Here is a 25,553-nt window from a genome sequence, read left to right as displayed (position 1 = left end):
AGCACTGTTTAAAGATCGTCGCCGAGTTTCGCGGCATGTCAATACAGACTCTGACACTGGTTGCACGGCTGCCCCTTGATCTGCTTGTGACAGGAAGGTTCTACTGCCCTTGTCCAGAACTATACGTGGTGATCACCACTAGGTACAGCAGCACACACACACACACATCAAGAGAGAGAGAGAGAGAGAGAGAGAATGCGAATTGAAATCGAAATCCTCTTAGATAATGCATTTATTGAGTGAAAGGAATAAATCCTACCCTCACTTTAAAAAAAAAAAAAAAAAAAAAAAAAAAAATCTGTCTATGAAATACCAAAATACATTGCTAAAAAATACACAAATTTCTGCAAGCATCGTTTCAAGCACATATGTACATGCAGTATGAGCGAATGAGAGAGGGAACAGAAGAAAAGATGGAGGGATAGAAGAGATGGCAAAGAAGGGAGAAAGAGAGAGAGAGAGACAGAGAGAGAGAGACAGAGAAAGAGACAGAGAGAGGAGAAGGGGGAATGAGAGGAGGGAGAGAAAGGGGGAGAGATAGAGAGAGAGGGGGGAGATAAAGTGAGGGAGAATGTGTGAGAGAGAGGGGGGAGAAAGGGGGAGAGATAGAGAAAGAGGGGGGGGAGATAAAGTGAGAGAGAATGTGTGAGAGAGAGATGGGGGGAGAAAGAGGGGGAGAGGTAGAGAAAGAGAGAGAGAGAGAGTGAGAGAGAAAGAGAGAGAGAGTGAAACAGAAAAACAGTGAGATAGTGATTGGGTGAGCAATCGTGAGAGAGATGGGGGAGGGAGGTAGAGACAGAGAGAGGTACTGACGGAGGGGGGTAAAGAAAGAAAGCAGATTCAAAATTACAAAGCATTAGTGATGTCTTTACATGTTCATTGATTAAAAGCAGAGATACATCACATCTAAAAAAAAATAATAATAATAACCAACATACACACGTTCAGTTTTACTCAACCATCAAAATAATCAAAGTATAAAAAGGAAAAAGTCCAAGAGTTGTACAAACTGTTCCACCCAGTTCCTGTTCATTGTCTGTGAGCACACAAAAACACGTGCGTCACAGTCCAGGAATGTGAAGGAATAACAAAATAAAGTGTTCTTGCTGCTCTCAACCCAGTCACACCGTGGATCAAGGCAAGACGAGTACTTTGGGGCCAACATATGATTACATTGATCATTTCTTTTTCAAAACCCATCAACACAACAACGTTAACTTTTTTTTTAATGGTAACATCTACATGCTCCACTGATATAACAACTACTTCAACAGTACTGGATGATACACAAGATTTATCAAAGATTAAACGAATTACTATCACAGTTTCTTTGATCCCAACTGGTGAAGTTCTTGAAGAATATCCCACTGGTTGGAGCCACGAGAAAAACAGGTCAATGAAAGTCACAGTTCTCATTCACAACACGGACGAAGCAATCACACATTGTCCCACGTGTTCGGGACATGATGAAACAGTCAGTGAAAGTCACAGCTTCACAACACTGATGAACCGTTTATAAATCATCACACCGTTTCCTCGACTGCACAACATGATTTCTTCCACATTCAGCAACAACAATAATGATAACAATAAAAACAACAACAACAACAACTCCAATAATAATGATAACAATAATAATGATAATTTTTACAATTTCTTCAAAATTGCCCAAATCAGTTACAACACAATGGATGACTTCATCACATCCTCAACATTTTTGTTAGGATACGGATGGCCTACAGCGCTATTCTCGTCGCAAACATACTGTGGAGAAACCGAGGCGCAATGCTCAACTTGTTTCTCAACACAAAACTAGCTGAAATAAAGAAAGCCTCAGTAATAACCGGGATAAACATCCGCACGGTCCTGAGTCTGCTTTCTGTCCATCTCTCTCTCAACCGCCAACCGCCATCCACAACAACACTGCCTTTCGCCAGCAGTCGCCATTTGGAAGGAAGATAACTCTGCATACTAACTGAACATGGTCAAAACAGAGTTACGTCTTGTAACCTTCAGATCTCTTTATATTATATGATCATTGTTGAGTTATCAGCGCCTACACCAGTTTCGTTTTGGTTCAGATAACTCGTAATAAGTTCCCCCATCACTTATTGTCTCAACTCACTCACACTTACATAGCTATGTGTACAGAATACCTCAATCACAATAAATAAGGTTAATATAATGGACAACTTTTCTTCTTTTTCTTTTTCTACAACAAGTGACACATATAACTGGCTGATCAAGAACTCAATGATGATTTTAAAGTCGTATATTCTGCAGCCATAGTGCACATAAACCAAACTATGAACTTGTGTCTCTGGCATACTGATCAATACACGCCAAAAATAACTGACATAATCCACAAAAATAGTGCATTGCGCAGTGAATTAGTCCTAGTTTGGCTGTGACGATCATGTTCAGAACAAGGAGAAAGAGAACAAGGAGAATTTGTGTGGAGGAGGAGGAGAAGGAGGAGGAGGAGGAGGAGGAGATAATGATCTGTATGACTGCTGACTGCATTACTGCTGTTTTTGGTGAAGTAACACAAACAGAGTTGACTTTTTCGGGGACTTTTCTTTCTGGTAAAATATCCATTTAAATGCTGCACAACTATCCGCCATTACAATAACACCACACACACACACACACACTCGCAAACACGTGCACACACACATACATGCGCGCGCGCGCACACACACACACACACACACACACACACACATGGAATAACATACGGACACACATTCACATATGGCCACACATGTGGACACACAGATTTCTCCAGCAAGTCCAGTTCAGGGTTTGAGGCTGTAGCAGACCACCACACCCGAACGCCAAGCCACCACCATCTGCCCGTCATCCATCACCCCCACAGCCTGAGGACTGTTATTTCTTCCTCTGCCATCCCGTGCAGTCAGCAGTGTCCGCCACTCGCCTGACATCATGCTGTACAGCAGTATTTTTTTCTCTTTCCAGTCTGTTACGAACACGTTTGATCCGCTGGGATCTGTTGTTATGTTGCATGGCCACCTCAGGTCCGGGTGGGACAGGGCGGGGTGGGGTTTACACGAGGTCACGTCCACCCGGTGAATCAGCCCATTAATGTCCGACACCAGTACCTCACGGTTCCGGATGTGGAGAAACATGGGGCATCGGAGATGAGGCAGGGTGTGTGTGTCTGCTACCGTCCACAGCACTTTGCCTTCCCTTGTGATGACGTCAATCACGGCAGGGCCAAGATCGTCCTCCTTGCTGCTCACCACGAGGATGTCACCGTCACCGAATGACGTCACACCTAGGTATCGCCTTTCAGTCTTCACTTTTCCGACTTCATGCATTGCGTCACTCCCCACCTCCAGCAGGACGATGACGTCAGTGTTGGTGGCCACAGCGATAATGTTACGGTCATGGTCATACATGGCCAGATCATTGGGGTTGGCACTGAGAGGGAAGACAGAACAAGCATGGGAGGACCTGTCCAGGGGCGCGCATATGATCTTGTATAAGTCGGCAAGAACGATCAGCCTGTTCCTGGTGATGACCAATGACAGAATGAGCCGTCCTTCAACTCCAGGAATATCTATTTCAAAGGAATGTCGTGGAACTGCAGTCATCGGGTCAAAGGTCAACAAAGGTCCTGAAAAAGACAAAGTTCACAGATCACAGCTACTTTACTTGACAAGTGGTATATATGAACGAAGAAGGCAGATTAATGTACGGCAGAATACAAAAACACAACATGTGATTGAAACATATCAAATATTTACAATACATGTTTACCAAGAATTAATCGTATTCTCATCATATTATGTATGGAGATCAAATAACCCAAACACACACTACCCCCCTCCCTAACTACGCTATAATCTTCGTTCCATCATGTCCTTGACTGCTGTCACACACACACACACACACACACACACACACACACACACACACACAAACAGACACACAATGGCAGTCCAACAGATATGCACACAATCACATACGCACTCACGTACGGATGAAAACGCAATCAACACATATGCACACATACATCCCCCCACACCCCCATCCCCACATACACACACACACACACACACACACACATTGGCACATTGACACAGAGACACAAACAAATACAATGATGCATGCACAAACACGCATGCATGCACACACATACACACATTTATATACACACATATGTGCACACTCGCACATGCACACGCACGTATGCACGCATGCACAAACATACAAAAACACAGAGACGCACGGAGACACACACACACACACACACACACACACACACACACACACAAACACATACACATACAGCACAAACATACGCGCACGTAAGCACACACACACACACACACAGAAAGAGAGAGAAGCTGTAAGATTTAATGTTATCAATGTCAGCGAAAAGTCAAAGAGAAATTCACCACTTGTTGGTGTAATCTGCTGAGTACTGGTACTGCCTGCTTCAGAGGAACCTTCACCCTGGAAACAGTGAAAAACGAAAGCATGATGTTTCCCCGTGGTTTATTATCTTATTTGGCTGCTTGTCTGTCATAGAACAATGTCTAAAGTAATTAGATATATATACCTAAAAGCACATATAATTATATCCAACATCAGTTTGTTTTAATGTGACATGTGCCTGTGGGTAAAATGTGAAATCGGCAAACCGAACACTGCATTAACCCCTTCCTCTCCTACTTCTCTTTCTACACTTTCTTTCTGTTGGTGTTACAGCCAGCTCCATTCTCCCTTCCCCGCCACACCTTCACCCCCACCACACCTTCCCCCCCACCACACCTTCTCCACCACACCTTCCCCACCACACCTTCCCCCCCACCACACCTTCCCCACCACCACACCTTCTCCACCACACCTTCCCCCCCACCACACCTTCCCCACCACACCTTCCCCCCCCCCACACCTTCTCCACCACACCTTCCCCCCCACCACACCTTCCCCATCACACCTTCCCCACCACACCTTCCCCCCATCACACCTTCCCCCCCACCACATCTTCCCCACCACACCTTCCCCCCCACCACACCTTCCCCACCACACCTTCCCCCCACCACACCTCCATCACACCTTCTCCACCACACCTTCCCCCCCATCACACCTTCCCCACCACACCTTCCCCATCACACCTTCCCCACCACACCTTCCCCCCATCACACCTTCCCCATCACACCTTCCCCATCACACCTTCCCCATCACACCTTCCCCCCATCACACCTTCCCCCCCACCACACCTTCCCCCCATCACACCTTCCCCCCCACCACACCTTCCCCATCACACCTTCCCCACCACACCTTCCCCCCATCACACCTCCACCACACCTTCCCCCCCACCACACCTTCCCCACCACACCTTCCCCCCACCACACCTTCCCCCCATCACACCTTCCCCCCATCACACCTTCCCCACCACACCTTCCCCACCACATCTTCCCCATCACACCTTCCCCCCCACCACACCTCCATCACACCTTCCCCCCATCACACCTTCCCCCCCACCACACCTCCATCACACCTTCCCCCCATCACACCTTCCCCCATCACACCTTCCCCACCACATCTTCCCCATCACACCTTCCCCCCCACCACACCTCCATCACACCTTCCCCCCCATCACACCTTCCCCACCACACCTTCCCACCACATCTTCCCCCCCACCACACCTCCATCACACCTTCCCCCCCATCACACCTTCCCCACCACACCTTCCCCACCACATCTTCCCCCCCCCCATCACACCCTTCCCCATCACACCTCCCCCCCACCACACCTTCCCCCCCACACACCTTCCCCACCATACCCTTCCCCACCACACCTTCCCCACCACACCTTCCCCACCACACCTTCCCCCCATCACACCTTCCCCCCATCACACCTTCCCCACCATACCCTTCCCCACCACACCTTCCCCACCACACCTTCCCCACCACACCTTCCCCACCACACCTTCCCCACCACACCTTCCCCACCACACCTTCCCCACCACACCTTCCCCACCACACCTTCCCCACCACACCTTCCCCACCACACCTTCCCCCCCACCACACCTCCATCACACCTTCCCCATCACACCTTCCCCACCACACCTTCCCCATCACACCTTCCCCACCACACCTTCCCCATCACACCTTCCCCATCACACCTTCCCCACCACACCTTCCCCACCACACCTTCCCCCCCACCACACCTCCATCACACCTTCCCCACCACACCTTCCCCACCACACCTTCCCCACCACACCTTCCCCATCACACCTTCTCCACCACACCTTCCCCACCACACCTTCCCCCCATCACATCTTCCCCCCATCACACCTTCCCCCCACCACACCTTCCCCCCACCACACCTTCCCCCCACCACACCTTCCCCATCACATCTTCCCCCCATCACACCTTCCCCACCACACCTTCCCCACCACACCTTCCCCATCACATCTTCCCCCCACCACACCTTCCCCACCACACCTTCCCCACCACACCTTCCCCATCACACCTTCTCCACCACACCTTCCCCACCACACCTTCCCCCCATCACATCTTCCCCCCATCACACCTTCCCCATCACACCTTCCCCCCCACACCTCCCCCCCACACCCTTCCCCACCACACCTTCCCCACCACACCTTCCCCCCCCCCATCACACCCTTCCCCATCACACCTCCCCCCCACCACACCTTCCCCCCCACACACCTTCCCCACCATACCCTTCCCCACCACACCCTTCCCCCACACCACACCCTCCCCTCCCCACCACACCTTCCCCACCACACCTTCGCCCCCACCACACCCTTCCCCCCACACACCTTCCCCACCACACCTTCCCCCCCACCACACCCTTCCCCCCACCACACCCTCCCCCCCTGCCATCGCCTCTTTGATCCCCTCTCCCACACAGGTGGAATGGACGCTGGTGCTGAAGGTTCTGTGACTTGGAAAGTTCTGATCTGATCTGAATGCTTTCCCTCCTGGTCACCTCCTGCTGATCTCCGTCACCATCCCCCATTACTCCCCCTGGCTGCTGACTGGGGGGTCATGGTTCAAACCCCATCAGAGCACTAGTTATCATTGAAGGATGTTTTGTCCCAGCCACCTCCTGCCCAGCACTGAGCCAATGGGAACAACGGGGCCATGCAGACAGGTGTTGTCCACTTCAAGGACGCCACGTTGTGAGTGTTTCTCGTATTTCCTGACTGATGTTATGTCTCTTGGGTCTGGTCTAAGGTAGGATACAATGAGGCAGGTGAGAATACTGACCTGCCATATGACCCAAAACTATGATGAATTCTATATTACAAAAGAATTATCATCACTCACACAATCCACCATTTAAGTTCGTCTCGAAACCTTCAGTACCAGCAGGTTCATGGGGACTGGGGCTGGAGGGAGGTAGGGGAGGTTTCTACGTCAGAAAGGACACTGACACAGTCTGGCTCTGCAGCTAAGCCACTGCTGACGTCAGCAAGAGTCTGGGTGTGGCTGAGAGAGCAACGCCACACTGAGGGCAAGGAAGAGGAAAATAACAGGAACGGTTCTAATGTGTATATCACCTGCCTGGACCAGTAGGTATGTATACCTTGCCTGTTGATCAATAGACACCAGGGCTGATGGATTGAGAAGATACATGTGATATGTACCTGCAGTTCATATATATATATATATCTTGATCTACATTAACATCTGACATCTGGTCTATTGAAAATAAGTTGTAGTGATATAAACTGACCTACCTGTACTTCTGATACCTGGACAGGTGGATCCAAATCATATGTAGTCGACTCCCAATCCACTTCTGCCTGGAAATGCTCCGGGATGATCTCTTCCAGGATGGCCCCCTGAATGGCAGCCTGCTGTTCAGCCAAGGCGTCGACATCGTCGACAAAAACCGTTACGTCCATGCTGGTAATGGACACGTCGATCTGCCGCAGTCTGATCTGGAACTGCTGGTACAAACGCTTCATGAGCCTTTCTAGCTGAGACTGCTCCAGACCTGACCACACATGCTCCAGAAGTAGGTTGTGTTTTGCTGCCAGTTTGAAAACGAAGGTTTTAGCTTCTGTTTCCTTTCTCTTAACTTCGACGTGCTCCGCGGCTAACGAAGCTAACATATCACGTGTTTGTCTTTGAAGTTCAGCCAGCTCTTGTTGTTTTCGCTCAAGTTCTTTGCGGTGTTGTAACATCTCAGGATTCAGCTGCTCTATCTTTTCCGTGTTTGAAGCATTCTGCCGCATAAGTTTCTCGGAACATTCTTTTATCATGGATTTGCAGCCATCTATTTCTTTCTTCAATGTGTCCTCCGTTGCCTTGCTCTGTTCCTCGATGGTTTGCTGCGCCGCGATCTGTCCAGCAAGGATCTCTTCGCGGAAGCTGTCCCAGTTAAACTGGGCACTGTCAGCCTGATACATCTGGTCTGAAAATGTATAAGATAAATTAACATACCATGATAATGGAGTTTGTGCTTTGACTGTTCAGATTTATTTTTGATGGAATGTGTTTTATATATTTTCATTATGTATATGACTATATGTTCACAAATGATGACAAATGTTACTTTCAGCTACTGCCACTATTTATTTATGACTGCTTTATAAACCACACTTATTTATTGTTTATCGCTCTGATAAATATTATCTGAAAAAACACCTGTCTGTCCTCCGGGTCAAAGCGATACCTGGTGAACGTCTCTGACCCATTGCGTCCTCATCACCACCATTGAAAGACAGAGTTTTGATTGCCCAAAATGTGGCAGCGTGCCAGGGCTCAGTATTGTCCTTCACTTCTCACTATGCTCTTTACTAAAGGAACATCTAAGACTGCAACAAAATGTTCATCTATTGTGACCAGTCATGATTTTGTTTTCTTTCAGTGTCAGTCACACACATGAAAGCTTGAGAGACAGTGGATGATACAATGTTTTTCAGGGGAATATTGAGTGCATAAAAAACAGGCAATTGAAGGTGAGATTTAATGTTGATAGAGGAATTACCATGGAGAATGCCATTTGTCTTCAACCAGAAGATAGATCTGGAAAGTGAGAACATTCAGTCACACAGAAAACGTCAACTCACTGATGGTCACGTGTTTGCTCTTCTCCAGATTTATTTCCACTTTGTCCACTGCCGAGGTGATGTCAATGACAGCCGTTCCTCTTCGTTGGTCAGCTTTGACATAAACACACACACACACACACACACACACACATACACGCATGCACGCACACAAACAATAAACAAAAATAAGCAACAAAAACAAAACAAAAAACACATACACACGTGCGCACATGCACACACACACATACATATGCACCCATACACGCAGATGCACATATATATCTTAAATACAATCGAGTGTGAGACTTTAAAGCCTTTCGTACCAAGCTTCGCTTCCTGGAAACAAACAATTTTCGGAGATGTTTAAAGTATCCAGTTGGACATCTTTTTTAACGTTTGCAGTTTACATTGATTTTAGGTGCTCGCTCTTTTGAACATGGGTCTTTTTCCGTAGAAAACCACACCATGTTAAAAGACGTTGAAAGAAGTACAGACACACACACACACACACACACAGTGTTAAGTTCTGTCACTCAAGGTGTCACTGCGTTAGGACGAATCCGCTACAACACATCTGTTAAGCAGATACCTGACCAGCAGCATATCCCAACGTGTTTAGTCAGGCCTTGAGGGAAAAAAGTGAACAATTACTTCAATAAATACATGAATAAATAAACTGATTAATAAATAAATGAATAAATAAATAAATAAATATAATAGAACGAGATAAAACACACGCACACATACACATGCACACAGCTACACGTTCCTCAAAGAGCAGGATCGCATGTCCAGATACATACACACACACCCACCCACACTCATACGTCCACCCCCCCACACACTGTACCTCCAGGATTTTCAGCAGACGGAACAGGACTGGAGGTTCCTGCCTCTCCTTCCGGTGTCATGTATGTTTTTACACACGTGTTGTCGTCTCCCCCACTGGCTTCCAGCTCATCACCAGAGACATCCGGATTACTGTCGGTGTTACGGCGTTCTCTGCAGACCTGACTTTCTCCAGTCTGGATGGCGGCATCTGCAGTGGTGATGAGATCAGTGGTGATGGTGGCATCTGCTGTGGTGATGAGATCAGTGGTGATGGCGGCATCTGCTGTGGTGATGAGATCAGTGGTGATGGTGGCATCATCTGAACTGGTAACAAGATCGGTGGTGGAGGTGGAGGTGGAGGTGGGGATGAATTCTCTGAGGTGGACATGATCGGGTGGAATCTCTTCGAGTAGGTACCACAATGACACCACTATGCCCATTGTCGTTGGTGTTAATGATCCATCAGCATCATGACTTCTCCTTCTCCTCCTCCTCCCATCCCCTCCTCTTCTCCCTCATCTTTTTCCTTTCCTCCCTCGTTTGTCTGTTTTCTGCCTAAACAGAACAGTGTGAAACTGTTAATCAGACTGGAACACACACACACACACATTCAAAGATAAAACACACCAATGCTTCAGAAAAAAATCAAATATAAACAACAATGTACTCAAAGATCATGATTATTTGATATGAACTCTAAAAGGTTTCAGTAAGCACTGCATATTTCGATAAAAGAAGTCACATCTAAATGAATTCTCGTTCCAGTGACACCAAGTTCACCAAGTTACAAACACGTTTGGAGATTTATTTGACTCTCACAAAACTTGTTTGTACGGATATGTTACTTTAACCCTTTCACCGCCAGTCAATTTAGAGTAAAAATTCCCTTGTGGTATAAACACAGAAAAGACAGCGGCTAAGAATAGCTGGGGATTCCCCGTGCGATGTATAGAAAATATGGCCTATCCTACCACCGAACATTAAGAGCAGTAGGTTCATGGATAACAGACCAATGAATGGTCACCTTTCAGTGACATGGGTCCTCTACCATGCCTGTGCATAAATGCGAGCTTGGCGGTGAAAGGGTTAATTGATCTCATATTGTTTTGGTTTCTCTTTGAGTAGCTTTAAGGCTTGACGGGTTTTCGGCCCAAACAATTCCCCTGACCACTTTTGAACAATACATCTCGCTGTCTTATTTCATTGTTATCTTTAATATCTTCCTTCATGGGGAGATTTGTGACAACCACCTTTGTTTCAACAATCTCATCCACCCATTTTAGTCTGCCTACCGTACCACAGCACCAAAACCACTCTCCCCCACATCCTGAATAATCTACTGATAGCGTCCGACTCAGGAAAAAAATTCCCTTCTCACTCTTCTCGACTTGTCAGCCGCCTTTGACACGATAAATCATTCAATCCTTCTTTCTCGTCTTAATTTTACATTTGGTATCAACGGCACTGTTCTGGACTGGTTCAAATCTATCTCACTGATCAATTCCAGTCTGTCATTGTTGATAATTTCCAATCCGAACCCGTTAAAATCGAACATGGAGTCCCACAGGGATCTGTTTTAGGCCCAGTGCTCTTCACACTGTACACTGCTCCTCTCGCTGAAATTTTCAACCGCCATAATGTCAGTTATCATTCTTATGCTGATGACACAACTCCAGAAGAGTGATACCCCTGAAAATTTGTCGTTGCTCTTGCAAGAAACATCCGACTGCTTCCTGGACATAAAGAACTGGATGACGCTAAATAAATTACAATTGAACACAGACAAAACGGAAGCAATGATCATTGGAACTAAACAAAAACTTTCTTCCATCACAACTGACACAATCAAACTTGGCAGTACTTCCATCCCTCTTTCCAGTTCAGTCAGGAACCTTGGTGTTGTCCTTGACAACACACTGTCCATGCAAAAATTTATCAGTCACTGAGTCAGACATGTCAATCCTGCTACTGTCAACTGCGGCGCATCAGTTCCGTCCGGAAATATCTGTCCATTGATGCAACATCTGGACTTGTCGTTTCTCTCATTTTTTCTCGCCTTGACTACTGTAACTCTCTGTTGTCTGGTCTGCCTGCTTCCTCCATTCAGTCCCTAAAGCGCATACAAAACTCTGCTGCCCGACTCGTCCTCAGAAAGAAAATATCTGAACACATCACTGCTCTTTTGCAACATCTCCATTGGCTCCCTGTCTCACACAGAATAAAGTACAAGATCAGCACTCTATGTTATAAATGTATTCACAAATCTGCCCCTTCCTATCTCTGTGGCTGCCTTCATCTCTACACTCCATCTTGCTCTCTGCGATTGGCTTCGGATCCACTTTGTTTACACATACCCTGATTCAAACACTCCACTGTTGGCCGCCGTTCTTTCTGTGTCTCTGAACTTTGCAATTGGAACGAATTCCTCTTTCTCTTCGTCAGGTCTCCGCACTCAGCTCTTTCAAGTCTGGCCTTAAAACCCACCTCTTTCCAAATTAGCCCCCCTTCCCTGCCTCTTCCGTGTTTTCAGTTTTCTTCAGTTTTAGAGTTATGCATGCATGTGAATGACTGGTGTGAAAGTGCACTGATTTGTCTCTACACAATATTCAGTGCTATATAATCATTATTATTATTAATGTGAATTTTCTCTGGCTCAGAATGAGAACACCACTCCACAGCGGGGGTCAGTCCTGGCTGGTTGAAGTTTGTCTCCGGGGGTCAGTTCTGACTGGCTGAAGTTTGTCTCTAAGGGTTAGTTCTGACTGGCTGAAGTTTGTCTCTGAGGGTTAGTTCTGACTGGCTGAAGTTTGTCTCTGAGGGTTAGTTCTGACTGGCTGAAGTTTGTCTCTGAGGGTTAGTTCTGACTGGTTGAAGTTTGTCTCTGGGGGTCAGTTCTGACTGGATGGAGTTTGTCTAAGTTTGTCTCTGGGGTCAGTCCTGACTGGTTGAAGTTTGTCTCTGGGGTCAGTTCTGACTGGCTGAAGTTTGTCTCTGAGGGTTAGTTCTGACTGGCTGAGGTTTGTCTCTGGGGGTTAGTCCTGACTGGTTGAAGTTTGTCTATGAGGGTTAGTTCTGACTGGTTGAAGTTTGTCTCTGGGGGTTAGTCCTGACTGGTTGAAGTTTGTCTATGGGGGTTAGTTCTGGCTGGTTGAAGGTTGTCTCTGGGGATCAGTCCTGACGGGTTGAAGTTTGTCTCTGGGGTCAGTTCTGACTGGTTGAAGTTTGTCTATGAGGGTTAGTTCTGACTGGTTGAAGTTTGTCTATGAGGGTTAGTTCTGACTGGTTGAAGTTTGTCTCTGGGGGTTAGTTCTGACTGGTTGAAGTTTGTCTATGAGGGTTAGTTCTGACTGGTTGAAGTTTGTCTCTGAGGGTTAGTTCTGACTGGTTGAAGTTTGTCTCTGAGGGTCAGTTCTGACTGGTTGAAGTTTGTCTATGGGGGTCAGTCCTGACTGGTTGAAGTTTGTCTCTAAGGGTTAGTTCTGACTGGTTGAAGTTTGTCTCCGGGGGTTAGTTCTGACTGGTTGAAGTTTGTCTCTGGGGGTTAGTTCTGACTGGTTGAAGTTTGTCTCCAGGGGTCAGTTCTGACTGGTTGAAGTTTGTCTCTGAGGGTTAGTTCTGGCTGGTTGAAGTTTGTCTATGGGGGTCAGTCCTGACTGGTTGAAGGTTGTCTCCAGGGGTCAGTCCTGACTGGTTGAAGTTTGTCTCCAGGGGGTCAGTCCTGACTGGTTGAAGTTTGTCTCTGGGCGTTAGTTCTGATTGGTTGAAGTTTGTCTCTGAGGGTTAGTTCTGACTGGTTGAAGGTTGTCTCCAGGGGTCAGTCCTGACTGGTTGAAGTTTGTCTCCAGGGGTCAGTTCTGGCTGGTTGAAGTTTGTCTCTAAGGGTTAGTTCTGACTGGTTGAAGTTTGTCTCTGGGGGTTAGTTCTGGCTGGTTGAAGTTTGTCTATGGGGGTTAGTTCTGGCTGGTTGAAGTTTGTCTATGGGGGTCAGTCCTGACTGGTTGAAGTTTGTCTCTGGGGGTTAGTTCTGACTGGTTGAAGTTTGTCTATGGGGGTCAGTCCTGACTGGTTGAAGTTTGTCTATGGGGGTTAGTTCTGGCTGGTTGAAGTTTGTGTATGGGGGTCAGTCCTGACTGGTTGAAGTTTGTCTCCAGGGGTCAGTTCTGACTGGTTGAAGTTTGTCTATGGGGGTCAGTCCTGACTGGTTGAAGTTTGTCTCCGGGGGTCAGTTCTGACTGGTTGAAGTTTGTCTACGGGGGTCAGTCCTGGCTGGTCTGTATAGACACTGGGGTAATCTGGGCCAGCGTGATGTATTTACATATTTATTTGTTGCTATAAGATTTCACAGATTTGTATGCATATGATGTCTATTTTTATGCGTTTCATTATTTATCAATGGTTTGCATTTAATTAAAAAAGTTGGGGAAACCATGTACGCATGAAGTCGTACAGTCATAAAAGGTACGTGTCCACACCTCCCCTGGTCTTTATCTTCGTCATTGCTGTTACTATCAGTCTTGACACACTGACACACATCTGTTGGCGCCTGTCTGAACACACTGATACCAGACAACACTGGACATCCAGGGATGTTTCAGTTTCAGCAGAGGGGGAGAGAAAATAAGAAACATGCAGAAAAAAAAAGTAATTTCAGAAGAGTGTGTGCTCCAAAATAAAATTGGAAGAAAAAAGAAAAAAAAAGGTGAATGAACCACTACTTTCGGAAACGCCTGAACATGCTTCATTAGGAAACAATGAGGTGTCTTTGTTGTATGAACACTGAACAAAGTCTTTACAGGTAGTGAACGGTCTACCCTGCAGGTTGTACATGATGGCTGTCTGCAAGTCTAAGAGCTCAGTGAGTTCGTTAGTTTTGGGTTGAACAGCGACACCCATCTCAGGTGATAAGGCCGACAGAGATAACCATCCAAGATAACGTATGGACACTATGGGAGCACTCTGCTTGGGCAGCCATCATAAACCTTCACTGATCATTCCCAAGCTGGAGTTCAGCTTGGTTTCCACCCCTTAAGATCACAAGAAGAGATATGTAAAACAGTCGACAAGAAGAGATATGTAAAACGTCTCGTCGTGTCGTTGGAGAAGTCAGTTATTTTCTGTGATGTGTTGTTTTCTTGTGGGAATTACAATGAGACGACAGACATTTCGGATGTGTCTAGAGGCTGCAAAAAGCAGAAATGCACAATAATTTCACGGTGAGTCAGAGCAGAAATGCACAATAATTTCACGCCGAGTCAGAGTAGAAATGCACAATAATTTCACAGTGAGTCAGAGTAGAAATGCACAATAATTTCACAGTGAGTCAGAGCAGAAATGCACAATAATTTCACAGTGAGTCAGAGCAGAAATGCACAATAATTTCACGGTGAGTCAGAGTAGAAATGCACAATAATTTCACAGTGAGTCAGAGCAGAAATGCACAATAATTTCACAGTGAGTCAGAGTAGAAATGCACAATAATTTCACAGTGAGTCAGAGTAGAAATGCACAATAATTTCACGGTGAGTCAGAGCAGAAATGCACAATAATTTCACAGTGAGTCAGAGTAGAAATGCACAATAATTTCACGGTGAGTCAGAGCAGAAATGCACAATAATTTCACGGTGAGTCAGAGCAGAAATGCACAATAATTTCACGGTGAGTCAGAGCAGAAATGCACAATAATTTCACGGTAAGTCAGAGCAGAAATGCACAATAATTTCACGCCGAGTCAGAGTGGGTTAGAGAAGTGCTCCCCACCCCCATCCCCACCCACACCTTCCTCTGCTTCATAAGTACCCTGCTGACACACCAGTTCGCCACTCGTGTCAGCTGTCCATTGATCAATCAAGTATTGAATCCAATCAAACTTCATTTATTAACACATCAAACAATTAATTAATTAAACAACCAAAGAGGAGGCACTGTGGCACAGCCAGTCAGGTGAAGGATTTCTGATCCAGTGTTCGCCAGTGATCAGGGTTCAATTCCCCATTTTGAAAAGTTGTTGTGTCCTTCAGAGAGGCCCTTTTCCTCACTCCACCCATGTGTGAATGGTAACCTGGCATCGGTTGAGGAAGCTTGAAACATCAGAAGACTAGACCCCCACCTTCCTTCTCCAAGCCCCAGACACAATGGATACAAATACCTCTACCCCTGACTGTTAAAGACTATGGTACCTTTACCTTTTTAACAAAAAAAACTGTTCGTGCAACTAAGCAAATAACTGATCAGCGAACAAACAACCCAATCAACTAATCAACTAAAACTAAGGTTAATGTCCTGAATCCTATCATGGCCTGCGGCAGTGAATTCATACTGACTGTGTCAAACAATGTCCTGAATCCTATCATGTCCTGGGGCAGGGAATTCATACTGTGTCAAACAATGTCCTGAATCCTATCATGGCCTGGGTCAGTGAATTTATACTGACTGTGTCAAACAATGTCCTGAATCCTATCATTGCCTGGGGCAGTGAATTCATACTGTGTCAAACAATGTCCTGAATCCTATCATTGCCTGGGGCAGTGAATTCATACTGTGTCAAACAATGTCCTGAATCCTATCAATGCCTGTGGCAGTGAATTCATACTGTGTCAAACAATGTCCTGAATCCTATCATTGCCTGGGGCAGTGAATTCATTCTGACCGTGTCAAACAATGTCCTGAATCCTATCATTGCCTGGGGCAGTGAATTCATACTGACTGTGTCAAACAATGTCCTGAATCCTATCATTGCCTGTGGCAGTGATTTCATACTGACTGTGTCAAACAATGTCCTGAATCCTATCATTGCCAGGGGCAGTGAATCCATACTGACTGTGTCAAACAATGTCCTGAATCCTATCATTGCCAGGGGCAGTGAATTCATACTGACCATGTCAAACAATGTCCTGAATCATATCATTGCCTGCGGCAGTGAATCCATACTGACCGTGTCAAACAATGTTCTGAATCCTATCATTGCCAGGGGCAGTGAATTCATACTGACTGTGTCAAACAATGTCCTGAATCCTATCATGTCCTGGGGCAGTGAATTCATACTGACTGTGTCAAACAATGTCCTGAATCCTATCATTGCCAGGGGCAGTGAATTCATACTGACTGTGTCAAACAATGTCCTGAATCCTATCATGTCCTGGGGCAGTGAATTCATACTGACTGTTTCAAACAATGTCCTGAATCCTATCACGGCCTGGGGCAGTGAATTCATACTGACTGTTTCAAACAATGTCCTGAATCCTATCATTGCCTGCGGCAGTGAATTCATACTGACCGTGTCAAACAATGTTCTGAATCCTATCATTGCCAGGGGCAGTGAATTCATACTGACCGTGTCAAACAATGTTCTGAATCCTATCATGTCCTGGGGCGGTGAATTCATACTGACCGTGTCAAACAATGTCCTGAATCCTATCATTGCCTGCGGCAGTGAATTCATACTGACTGTGTCAAACAATGTCCTGAATCCTATCATTGCCTGCGGCAGTGAATTCATACTGACCGTGTCAAACAATGTTCTGAATCCTATCATTGCCTGCGGCAGTGAATTCATACTGACTGTGTCAAACAATGTTCTGAATCCTATCATTGCCAGGGGCAGTGAATCCATACTGACTGTGTCAAACAATGTCCTGAATCCTATCATGTCCTGGGGCGGTGAATTCATACTGACCGTGTCAAACAATGTTCTGAATCCTATCATTGCCTGCGGCAGTGAATTCATACTGACTGTGTCAAACAATGTTCTGAATCCTATCATTGCCAGGAGCAGTGAATCCATACTGACTGTGTCAAACAATCTCCTGAATCCTATCATGTCCTGGGGCGGTGAATTCATACTGACCGTGTCAAACAATGTTCTGAATCCTATCATTGCCTGCGGCAGTGAATTCATACTGACTGTGTCAAACAATGTTCTGAATCCTATCATTGCCAGGGGCAGTGAATCCATACTGACTGTGTCAAACAATGTTCTGAATCCTATCATTGAATGCGGCAGTGAATTCATACTGACTGTGTCAAACAATGTCCTGAATCCTATCATTGCCAGGGGCAATGAATTCATACTGACCGTGTCAAACAATGTCCTGAATCCTATCATTGCCAGGGGCAGTGAATCCATACTGACCGTGTCAAACAATGTTCTGAATCCTATCATTGCCAGGGGCAGTGAATCCATACTGACTGTGTCAAACAATGTTCTGAATCCTATCATTGCCTGCGGCAGTGAATCCATACTGACCGTGTCAAACAATGTCCTGAATCCTATCATTGCCTGTGGCAGTGAATCCATACTGACTGTGTCAAACAATGTTCTGAATCCTATCATTGAATGCTGCAGTGAATTCATACTGACTGTGTCAAACAATGTCCTGAATCCTATCATTGCCAGGGGCAGTGAATTCATACTGACCGTGTCAAACAATGTCCTGAATCCTATCATTGCCTGTGGCAGTGAATCCATACTGACTGTGTCAAACAATGGACAAAGGAAGGTGGGGCCCAGTCCTCTCCTTCCGTTGTTTTTTTAATTATTTTTTTTACACCATCCAAGACCAGTGTCAGGTACACATTTACACCTGGGTGCAGTAAGGTAAACAGGAGAAAAGAGCCTCTCCCAAGGACACAACACCATGCCGGGACGGGACCTTGTTATCTGATCTCTGGTAAACACTGGATCAAAAGTTCAGTTCTAAGCCAACCTTGCCACGTCATTTAATTCATGTTTGGTAAAAAAAAAAAAAAAAAAAAAAAAAAAGGGACCAGAACGAGCCAGTTTGCCGTGTGCACGTGAGCACCATCGATAAAACGTCACAAGACAGCAAGGCCGTAATGGTGTTATCATCACTTCAACACTTGAAACTAATTTTGTCATGTGTTAGTTATTATTTATAATTATCTTTTTTATATCTCTCTTCGCCACGATTATTCCCATTGTTCTTCAACATGTGGTCACACAGTCGCACTGAAGAGGGCAGTGAAGTGTTTTGTTTTCAAGCGCCAGTTTAACAGCAGATAATGGTAATCTCTCAACACATGACGACACAACATACAATGCAAACTGTCATTATCAGACCTGTAGCAATTGGCATACTGATCTGAACGTTCGACTTGTCAAGTTATGAGCGCAGATATCAGATGACGGAACATGACACAAAATAGACCTGGATGACAGGTATATCACTAGAACACGTGACATGACACTTCATGACACCTGTAATCAACAGGTATACGCTTTGAACAGGTAACATGTTTTCAGCGTGACACATAGCAGCATTATTCAATCAAAAGGTGAGCTATCAGATCACTTGATCATCAGTTACTTCAAGCTGGCGGTGTGTTGGCAGTGATCTGACAGACAATATGCCTGGTGGTGTTCCTGTCTGTGGCAATACGTCAGTTATTGATCTTTTTTTGTTTTATTTCGTTTTGACAAAAGGGAACATACTGACAACCTGTTACTACCCATCACAACCTGTCTAAGTGTGGTTACACAGCCACACTGACAACCTGTTACTACCCATCGCACCCCCTCTAAGTGTGGATACACAGCAACACTGACAACCTGTTACTACCCATCACAGCCTGTCTAAGTGTGGACACACAGCCACACTGACAACCTGTTACTACCCATCACAACCTGTCTAAGTGTGGATACACAGCCACACTGATAACCTGTTACTACCCGTCACATCCTGTCTAAGTGTGGATACACAGCCACACTGACAACCTGTTACTACCCATCACAACCTGTCTAAGTGTGGATACCCAGCAACACTGACAACCTGTTACTACCCGTCACATCCTGTCTAAGTGTGGATACACACCCACACTGACAACCTGTTACTACCCATCACACCCTGTCTAAGTGTGGATACACAGCCACACTGACAACCTGTTACTACCCATCACACCCTGTCTAAGTGTGGATATACAGCAACACTGACAACATGTTACTACCCGTCACAGCCTGTCTAAGTGTGGATACACAGCCACACTGACAACCTGTTACTACCCGTCACATCCTGTCTAAGTGTGGATACACAGCCACACTGACAACCTGTTACTACCCATCACAACCTGTCTAAGTGTGGATACCCAGCCACACTGACAACCTGTTACTACCCATCACACCCTGTCCAAGTGTGGATACACAGCCACACTGACAACCTGTTACTACCCGTCACACCCTAAGTGTGGATACACAGCCACGCTGACAACCTGTTACTACCCATCACAGCCTGTCTAAGTGTGGATATACAGGAACACTGACAACCTGTTACTACCCATCACAGCCTGTCTAAGTGTGGATATACAGCCACACTGACAACCTGTTACTACCCATCACATCCTGTCTAAGTGTGGATACACACCCACACTGACAACCTGTTACTACCCATCACACCCTGTCTAAGTGTGGATACACAGCCACACTGACAACCTGTTACTACCCATCACATCCTGTCTAAGTGTGGATACACAGCAACACTGACAACCTGTTACTACCCGTCACAGCCTGTCTAAGTGTGGATACACAGCCACACTGACAACCTGTTACTACCCGTCACACCCTGTCTAAGTGTGGATACACAGCCACACTGACAACCTGTAACTACCCGTCACACCCTAAGCGTGGATACACAGCCACACTGACAACCTGCTACTACCCATCACACCCTGTCTAAGTGTGGATACACAGCCATACTGACAACCTGTTACTACCCGTCACAACCTAAGTGTGGATATACAGCCACACTGACAACCTGTTACTACCCATCACACCCTGTCCAAGTGTGGATACACAGCAACACTGACAACCTGTTACTACCCATCACAGCCTGTCTAAGTGTGGATACACAGCCACACTGACAACCTGTTACTACCCGTCACACCCTGTCTAAGTGTGGATACACAGCCACACTGACAACCTGTTACTACCCGTCACACCCTGTCTAAGTGTGGATACACAGCAACACTGACAACCTGTTACTACCCATCACAGCCTGTCTAAGTGTGGACACACAGCCACACTGACAACCTGTTACTACCCGTCACACCCTGTCTAAGTGTGGATACACAGCAACACTGACAACCTGTTACTACCCATCACAGCCTGTCTAAGTGTGGACACACAGCCACACTGACAACCTGTTACTACCCATCACAGCCTGTCTAAGTGTGGATACCCAGCAACACTGACAACCTGTTACTACCCATCACACCCTGTCTAAGTGTGGATACACACCCACACTGACAACCTGTTACTACCCATCACACCCTAAGTGTGGATATACAGCAACACTGACAACCTGTTACTACCCGTCACACCCTGTCCAAGTGTGGATACACAGCCACACTGACAACCTGTTACTACCCATCACAGCCTGTCTAAGTGTGGACACACAGCCACACTGACAACCTGTTACTACCCGTCACACCCTGTCTAAGTGTGGATACACAGCAACACTGACAACCTGTTACTACCCATCACAGCCTGTCTAAGTGTGGATACCCAGCAACACTGACAACCTGTTACTACCCATCACACCCTGTCTAAGTGTGGATACACACCCACACTGACAACCTGTTACTACCCATCACACCCTAAGTGTGGATATACAGCAACACTGACAACCTGTTACTACCCGTCACACCCTGTCTAAGTGTGGATATACAGCCACACTGACAACCTGTTACTACCCATCACACCCTGTCTAAGTGTGGATACACACCCACACTGACAACCTGTTACTACCCATCACACCCTAAGTGTGGATATACAGCCACACTGACAACCTGTTACTACCCGTGACACCCTGTCCAAGTGTGGATACACAGCCACACTGACAACCTGTTACTACCCATCACAGCCTGTCTAAGTGTGGATACACAGTCACACTGACAACCTGTTACTACCCATCACAGCCTGTCTAAGTGTGGATACACAGCCACACTGACAACCTGTTACTACCCATCACACCCTAAGTGTGGATATACAGCCACACTGACAACCTGTTACTACCCATCACAGCCTGTCTAAGTGTGGATACCCAGCAACACTGACAACCTGTTACTACCCATCACATCCTGTCTAAGTGTGGATACACAGCCACACTGACAACCTGTTACTACCCATCACACCCTAAGTGTGGATATACAGCAACACTGACAACCTGTTACTACCCGTCACACCCTGTCTAAGTGTGGATATACAGCCACACTGACAACCTGTTACTACCCATCACACCCTGTCTAAGTGTGGATACACACCCACACTGACAACCTGTTACTACCCATCACACCCTAAGTGTGGATATACAGCCACACTGACAACCTGTTACTACCCGTGACACCCTGTCCAAGTGTGGATACACAGCCACACTGACAACCTGTTACTACCCATCACAGCCTGTCTAAGTGTGGATACACAGTCACACTGACAACCTGTTACTACCCATCACAGCCTGTCTAAGTGTGGATACACAGCCACACTGACAACCTGTTACTACCCATCACACCCTAAGTGTGGATATACAGCCACACTGACAACCTGTTACTACCCATCACAGCCTGTCTAAGTGTGGATACCCAGCAACACTGACAACCTGTTACTACCCATCACATCCTGTCTAAGTGTGGATACACAGCCACACTGACAACCTGTTACTACCCGTGACACCCTGTCCAAGTGTGGATACACAGCCACACTGACAACCTGTTACTACCCGTCACACCCTGTCTAAGTGTGGATACACAGCAACACTGACAACCTGTTACTACCCATCACAGCCTGTCTAAGTGTGGATACACAGCCACACTGACAACCTGTTACTACCCATCACAGCCTGTCTAAGTGTGGATACACAGCCACACTGACAACCTGTTACTACCCATCACGGCCTGTCTAAGTGTGGATACACAGTCACACTGACAACCTGTTACTACCCATCACAGCCTGTCTAAGTGTGGATACACAGCCACACTGACAACCTGTTACTACCCGTCACACCCTGTCTAAGTGTGGATACACACCCACACTGACAACCTGTTACTACCCATCACACCCTAAGTGTGGATATACAGCAACACTGACAACCTGTTACTACCCGTCACACCCTGTCTTAGTGTGGATACACAGCCACACTGACAACCTGTTACTACCCGTCACACCCTGTCTAAGTGTGGATACACAGCAACACTGACAACCTGTTACTACCCATCACAGCCTGTCTAAGTGTGGATACACAGCCACATTGACAACCTGTTACTACCCATCACATCCTGTCTAAGTGTGGATACACAGTCACACTGACAACCTGTTACTACCCATCACACCCTGTCTAAGTGTGGATACACAGCAACACTGACCAGGGAGTTCCATGATTAAGAGAGGTGCTCGATTAGAGGAACACAGTGGGTACTTTTTTGTTTTTGTTTTTGTTTTTGATTTTTGCTTGCAGCATCATCATCATCATCACCATCACCATCTTCATTGGTATGCTCAATGTTCTTCTCCTTCTTCTATTATGCATATCTGTTTTTTTGTGTGTGTTGAATTACAGAACTATGCTAAGTACTGAGCACGGGTGTTTGTCAAGTTTAGGTGTTATTGTAACAGAGGATAATTGCTGACTCTACATGGATGATTACCAGATAGGAATATTGCCCCCCAGAAGACTGATTTTTGGTCAACTGTTTGCGTGTTATTTCAACAAAAACCGTAGTAAAACAATCAACTGCCATACACGTTGGCACTGCTTGAAACATTTTCCCTTGATTAATAGTTGGTTATTGTTGCATTTTTGTTTTCTTTTTGTTTGTTTTTGTTTGTTCCTTTTGAAATGTATTTAGACCTTTGAATTTATTGAAAGGAAAGGAAAAAAAACAGACAAATTATTACATTACAGCTTACGAAGGAATTAAAAGTACTACGGTACATACTAAATGTAATCAAGAGTTTGATAAAACTCTGAATTGGCATAAGGCACCTGAAACCATCTATTACGGTGAAAAGTACTCAGTGACTCAGAGTGCTGTAAGAACACCAGTCTACAGATAATTATATATTCAGTGAGTTGTACTGCCCTGATCATCAGTGAATCAAATGGAACTGTGTGCACCAACAGAAATCACACATACTAAAAACAACAACAACAGAAATCTGAAATGACCTTTTAACGATAAAAAAAAAGCCCAAATAGATGAAATAGATAATGAATAAGTAGATAACTAAGTAAGTAAGTAATTAAGTAACTAGCTTGCTGCCTAGCTAACTAACTAACTAACTAAAACACTCACCAAACAAGGAGACAAACCCCCGAAGACAGACGCTCAAGGCTGTTTGTACGTGACAATATAACGCATTGTGTGGGCATGCGCACTCCCACTGTTCAGTTACGTCACAAGTTGGTGAAATCAGCAGGCAGTGAAGTCACGTGTCTGTTGTTTCAACACACAGCCAGCTACAGACTGTGTGTGAACGTGTGCACGTCAACGTCCGAATAAAGGGGCGTACGATTTTTTGAGAAACTGTAATATTTGTCTCTGTCTCTGTCATGTCTCTGTCTCTCTGTTTCTATCTCTCTGTCACTAGCTCTGTCTCTACTTCTATCTCTCTCTTGGCTTCTCTATTTCTCTGTCCTTGTCTGTCTCTGTCCTTGTCTGTCAATGTCCTTCTCTGTCTGTCGCTGTCCTTCTCTGTCTGTCGCTGTCTGTTTGTCTCTGTTACTGTCCTTCTCTGTCCTTCTCTGTCTGTCTGTCACTATCCTCCTCTGTCACTGTCCTTCTCTGTCCTTCTCTGTCTGTCTGTCACTGTCCTCCTCTGTCTCTGTCCTTCTCTGTCTGTCTGTCACTATCCTCCTCTGTTACTGTCCTTCTCTGTCCTTCTCTGTCCTTCTCTGTCTGTCTGTCACTATCCTCCTCTGTTACTGTCCTTCTCTGTCCTTCTCTGTCCTTATCTGTCTGTCTGTCACTGTCCTCCTCTGTCTCTGTCCTTCTCTGTCCTTCTCTGTCCTTCTCTGTCTGTCTGTCACTGTCCTCCTCTGTCTCTGTCCTTCTCTGTCCTTCTCTGTCCTTTTCTGTCTGTCTGTCACTGTCCTCCTCTGTCTCTGTCCTTCTCTGTCCTTCTCTGTCCTTTTCTGTCTGTCTGTCACTATCCTCCTCTGTCTCTGTCCTTCTCTGTCCTTCTCTGTCTGTCTGTCTGTCACTGTCCTCCTCTGTTACTGTCCTTCTCTGTCTGTCACTGTCCTCCTCTGTCTCTGTCCTTCTCTGTCCTTCTCTGTCCTTTTCTGTCTGTCTGTCACTGTCCTCCTCTGTCTCTGTCCTTCTCTGTCCTTTTCTGTCTGTCTGTCACTGTCCTCCTCTGTCTCTGTCCTTCTCTGTCCTTTTCTGTCTGTCTGTCACTGTCCTCCTCTGTCTCTGTCCTTCTCTGTCCTTCTCTGTCTGTCTGTCACTGTCCTCCTCTGTCTCTGTCCTCCTCTGTCTCTGTCCTTTTCTGTCTGTCTGTCACTGTCCTCCTCTGTTACTGTCCTTCTCTGTCCTTCTCTGTCCTTCTCTGTCCTTTTCTGTCTGTCTGTCACTGTCCTCCTCTGTCTCTGTCCTTCTCTGTCCTTCTCTGTCCTTTTCTGTCTGTCTGTCACTGTCCTCCTCTGTCTCTGTC

At 46.1% G+C, this 25,553-nt stretch overlaps 1 protein-coding gene across 1 annotated transcript; it reads right to left on the bottom strand.

Moving 5' to 3' along the window:
- Positions 1–230: 230 nt before the first annotated feature.
- Positions 231–24,287, bottom strand: LOC143277733 (uncharacterized). Its single transcript, XM_076582631.1, has 6 exons — positions 24,194–24,287; positions 9,915–10,450; positions 9,083–9,175; positions 7,745–8,424; positions 4,425–4,482; positions 231–3,640 (listed from the first exon to the last, which is right to left on the bottom strand). Exons 2-6 carry the CDS (start codon positions 10,333–10,335, stop codon positions 2,799–2,801), a joined length of 2,094 nt encoding a protein of 697 aa, XP_076438746.1. The 5' UTR covers positions 10,336–10,450; positions 24,194–24,287; the 3' UTR covers positions 231–2,798.
- Between the last annotated feature and the right edge of the window lie 1,266 nt (positions 24,288–25,553).

The sequence above is a fragment of the Babylonia areolata genome, chromosome 35 (assembly GCF_041734735.1).
Source record: "Babylonia areolata isolate BAREFJ2019XMU chromosome 35, ASM4173473v1, whole genome shotgun sequence".
NCBI lineage: Eukaryota > Metazoa > Mollusca > Gastropoda > Neogastropoda > Buccinidae > Babylonia > Babylonia areolata.
Note: the sequence above shows the minus strand (reverse complement) of the source record. Positions and strands in the feature narration are given on the sequence as shown.